Genomic DNA, 5,558 nt, shown 5'->3' on the forward strand with positions numbered 1-5,558 from the left:
TGAAGCTTGTTCGTGACAGCAACGTCCCAATCATCTTGCCAAGTGGATTTTCCATGTTACATTTTGTGTTATCTCTACATAATAAAATGCTGGGTCGACGCCGTAAGATTTTAGGGGCATAACGGTAAGAAAGGAGGGCACCAGCAGCGATTACCGTCGGCGCCGTGGTGAAATTATTCACTGATATACTGGCAGGCCTATGTGAATATATAAAAGTTCCCTTCCACTTATTTTGAGAGTATACTCTATATAGAAGCAGTGCATTAATTCCGTTTCTCTTCCATGACAGATATTTCTCTTTCTCAACCAAGTGTTGGAATAATCATATGTTAGACACCAAATAGCCGTAGTCTGACATTTGCTGAGGTGTCGTTCTACAAACATTCCTTTCACACTCTCGACCACAATATCTCCACAAATACAGTCTTGTTTTGGTTGGATCCCCACCCCCACCCCCACCCCCTAGCTAAATATTAAATTCAGTCAATTGACAAGAAGTAGGTTACATCATTTAATGTTTTCCATTCGATATCATCATGCATTTGTTTCGTATTTAAGGGTTATTTTGATTTGTCCTCACATTTATTTTAGTTTTATGTGATGTATGTTCTAACTAATACAGGAGGAATGCGTTTATCCTTACCCTTCTATAAAGCGTAAGCATGTGAAACAGTACATGTACTTAATATAAAAAATGTAGCATGTTTCGTCTGATGAATATGAGTCATATACTAAAAGGCAAACGTTATTGTGACGCACAAAAGACAAAGATAATTGATGATAAGTTTTTACTGCCGTGTATGAAACGTTATAACATTTAACGAGAAATGTCAGAAGGTATGGAAACGAGCAATAGTCCACGAAAAGAGCGCACCTGCCATATGCAAATGAGCCACATCACTAGAGGGGGTCCAGAGCTAAGTCGACACAGTCAGTAGTGAGTGTGTCCACCTTGAACATTGATACAGACCTGGCACCGTCGTCTCATTGCCATACATGTTCGATTGGTGACAAATCCGGGGACCTGGCAGGCCATTCTGTTGCAACACAGTTGTTTGCAAAATTTCATCTCGGTACCTCACAACATTAAAATTGACTTCATTCACAATCACCTGGGTCTGGCATGTGGCTGTAATACCATCCCATATCATAACGCCACTACCTCCAAAACGATCCCCTTCAAGAACATATGACGTGACGTAACACCTTGATGTCTGTAGACACGTGACCTGCCGTCAGATCTGTGGAGAAGAAAACGGGATTCATCGATGAAATGACGTTCTGTCGATCGCTTGTGTTGTATGCACCACTGTCGACGTCGACGTCGATGTTCTCGCGTCAGGATTTGCCTTCTGCCTGGGCGTCTTGCATGGATGCCGTAGATGCGTAGACGTCGTCAGACTGACATCGCTGATACACCTGTGTTGCCAGGAATGTTACGGGCTGTGCGTGTTGCTGGCTAGAACCTGTTTCACAGATGCGTGGTTCGGATCCATGTGTCTTGGCGAGAGGTTGTCACGGGTGGGCGGCCACTACGGGAACGATCTCTGACCTGGTTGTTTTGTTGATATCGTTGCCATAAGTGTCATATGGCGATGATTTGCGACTGAATGTCTGGCCTTTTATGGTGATCACTGGACAGAATTTCTCCCGAATAGTCCATGGTTCTTGCACAAAGCATGCAATCGCTGCAACAACTGTTTGGTTGTATTTGTTCCAGCTGTTTCATGCACATTTTCTCTGGTTTACATCCATAAATCCATTCACAAATGTATTACTCCAAACAATCCATGTCACAATAACTTTTTAGTATAATTACCAAATGTTTAACATCCAATAGCCGATTATTAATTAAAGGGACATTCCTGAGTTTGCTGCATTGTAAGATGTTTCCGACGAATAAAATATTTTTACGATTAAACTTACATATTAAATATATTTTCTTGTTTAAAATATCAGTATATGTATATTCAATGTGTTTCAGCCCAAACTGGATTGTGTCTTCAAATAATGTACGTACGAAACAAAATTGTTTTAGGAAATAAAATGAAATTTAACCTCCTACAAATATTAGAACGATCAGAAACACGTTTAATATACAGCTGCTAATATTGTATGCAGCAAAATATATTTGATATGTAATTACAGTCGTTAAAAAGTCTCTGTTAGTCTTAAGATTTTGAGCAAACTCAGGTATGTCCCTTTAATTAATCAATATGCTCTAGTGGTGTAGTTAAACAAAAACAAACTTTTAACTGTACTTAATACAGAACATGAATATCTCTTAAATGATTTGTTTAGTCTGTGCTCCTGGAACTTTCGGTGGTGAATGCAGCCAGTTTTGTCACTGTGGAGATGGACCGTGTAACTACATAACTGAAGAATGTTCTGGAGGATGTCAACAAAACTGGACTGGGGTATCTTGCAGTGGTATGGCATCATTTATAAAATGCACGTATCAGAGGAATAACAGTGCAGGGTTCTTCATAAATTAATGTAAACGCTCAATGTTAAACGTGACAATCATATTGGTGAAAACTGTGATGTATAGAGTATAGCATAAAATGGTATGTTCATTCTTGCAACACTTACGTTAATCTGAGTTAAAGTTTCGTTGTCGACAGTTGTGACTTGCTATTGACTTAATTGTAGAAATGGAATTAGTGTATTTATTTCAATTTATCTATTTGAATGTTACTTTTCATCTGCTATTCGTTTTTGTTTAATTCCTATGCAGTTTCTTCATTAGAAAAATAGGGTTAAAGATGAAATGAATATTTTTACTTTATGTTTTCAGAATGTGATTCTGATCACTATGGTTCTCTGTGTGATAAATCTTGCTCCAGCAGACACTGTGATGAATCAAGTGCTAACTCCTCATGTAGCAAAGTGACTGGACGATGTGATAACGGATGTTCAGCAGGATGGGACGAACAAGACTGTACAAAGAGTAATGTCTAAAATAACTCTGCATACACTCTGTTAAGTAAAATAGTTTTTCATTTGACTATCAAATATTACGACAGTAAACATAACTCAGCAATTATAATTTCGAAAATCACACTATACCTGATCTGATCTGGTCTGACATGACCCACACCTATTCTTTTTCAGGTGGCCATTTGTCGTGAATATGCCCTTTTTCAGGGTTATTACGTTCAGGATCTCCTTGGGACATACAAAAATGTTTCCTGATAGACATTTGGAGGCTATATCTACTAACTTCGATGCATCACTGACCAAAACGCTAACTGATACTATTCCATATTTTGAACTTGTACATACTTGTTGATCTCTTTGGTGTAACTCATGCACGTTTTGTTTTTGTTTTGTTTTGTTTTGTTGTTGTTGTTTTGTGTGTGTGTGGGGGGGGGGGGGGGGGGGGGGGTCATAGTTTTACCTGAAGTGACAGACATGCCAACTGTGGTGGTAGCACTCATGGCTGATACCAATGGCAGAGCAGGATATGCTCACCTTTCCCGAACACCTGATATCATCACTGTTGCGACAGTTATTCATTAGTACATGTCATCACAGCTGCACTTATTATTGTGAGCTCTGTGCGGTGCTAGTTTTGGTTTAGTAAACCAACTTGGGAATGCAAGGGGGATGAAATCTCTGATAAAAAATCTCCTCGGGAATGACCGTCCTCCTATAGACGAGGCACTATATAGAGATTTGTGGAATTAACCACTAGTTTGCTAATTTAACTCTGCATTGTGCAGGGATACGGACCTGATCACGTATTAAGGTTTTGTCGTTCAGATTTATGCAGAGCTACCATTTAAAAAATGTCAGTGGTTTAGACGTCTAGATTTATATTGCCATTTTTAGCGCTATAGTAGACCTGTAGCTCGGATTATGACAGGGCAGGGCGTATAATACGATTAATACTGGTCAGTGATGGTGTGATTGGTTCAATGAAAGATAACATGGATACGTGTCTAGGCTGCGTTTATTTAAATCATCTGACGGAGACTCAATACGGGTTAAGTGTGAGCAGAACAAATGTACTTTAAATTACACGACTTCATACTGTCTTAATTATTATCAGAGCGATTTCGAGACATTGTATCATATTCATTGGCAATATTATATGTATCACAATTTCAGAATGTTCACAGTTGTACTATGGCTTGAGATGTGCAAAGTATTGCAGGAATCGAAAATGTCTTGGAAGTTCATCGTGTGATCACATTGCTGGGAAATGTGACCATGGCTGCGATCGAGGATATGAATTCGAAGACTGTAGAACGAGTACGTATGTTAGATACTAAGACATATACTAAATATACTATATATATACTATATGTATATATATACTATATATACTATATATATATATATACTATATATACTATATATATACTATATATACTATATATATACTATATATATATATATATATATATATATATATATATATATATATATAATATCTATATATATATATATATATATATATATATATGCCATATATACATATACATCTATACATATAAGATATATAATATATATATATATATATATATATATGCTATATATATATATATATATCTATATATATATATATATATATAATTTTGCATATATTTTAATTGGTGTAAATATGAAATAACCGTTAACTGCCTTAAAGTGTTGTTTAATAAATTTCAGTTAAAATATGGATTATCATGCTAAAAAACTACATATAGCGGGACTATCGTCTCCTGAACGCATATATTATATTCATGCACACCATATTTTAAAGCTGCATTTTGTATAATACACACACACACCACACACACACACACACACACAGAGAGAGAGGAGAGAGAGAGAGTGAGAGAGAGAGAGAGAGAGAAGAGAGAGAGAGAGAGAGATACGCACACACACGCACTCACACACCACATACACACACACCTCTCTCACACACACACACAGGACACAAACATACACACACACACACACACACACATACAGGACACACGCATATATAGATATATATTATATATATATATATAATAGATATAGTATATCTTTTAGAGGTATTAGATATATATCTATATATATATATATATGATATATATATATATATATATATATACAGACACACACACATTTACACACACACGCCACACACACACACACACACACACACTCTCACACACATACACACAAACACACACACACACACATACATACACACACACACACACACACACACACACACACACACACACACACACTTACGATAGGTCCACTAAAATAACCGGTGATGCATGTGATGTCACACTTTTTTAATTTGCAAAATGATATATATTATAGTCATTGAGACAGTCCTTGACGACGTTCGTATAATAGGCCACAATCAAGAAGGTTAATGTTATGTTCTCTTGGAATTAAAGTTTTAATGACGTCGTCATATAAATGTAATCTACAGCTGTATGTTGATCGACATTCCAAGATTTATATTACTTCACATGTTGAAGTTTAGGGGGTAAATGTTGTCCATTATATAGCTAAAGTCACAAAACGTTTACTAAAAGTAAGAATGTGATTATCAAATCGCCAAAAAG

At 36.5% G+C, this 5,558-nt stretch overlaps 1 protein-coding gene across 1 annotated transcript in view; it reads right to left on the minus strand.

Annotated features, from left to right (window-relative positions):
• LOC121387137 (receptor-type tyrosine-protein phosphatase alpha-like) overlaps positions 1 to 1,151 on the minus strand; it is a 38,200-nt gene extending 37,049 nt beyond the window's left edge. Inside the window, exon 1 of the mRNA XM_041518162.1 lies at positions 971 to 1,151. Within this exon, the coding sequence (XP_041374096.1) occupies positions 971 to 1,151 (181 nt within the window). The remainder of the gene's footprint in view (positions 1 to 970) is intronic.
• Between the last annotated feature and the right edge of the window lie 4,407 nt (positions 1,152 to 5,558).

Source organism: Gigantopelta aegis, chromosome 13, assembly GCF_016097555.1.
Source record: "Gigantopelta aegis isolate Gae_Host chromosome 13, Gae_host_genome, whole genome shotgun sequence".
NCBI classification, from domain to species: Eukaryota; Metazoa; Mollusca; class Gastropoda; order Neomphalida; family Peltospiridae; genus Gigantopelta; species Gigantopelta aegis.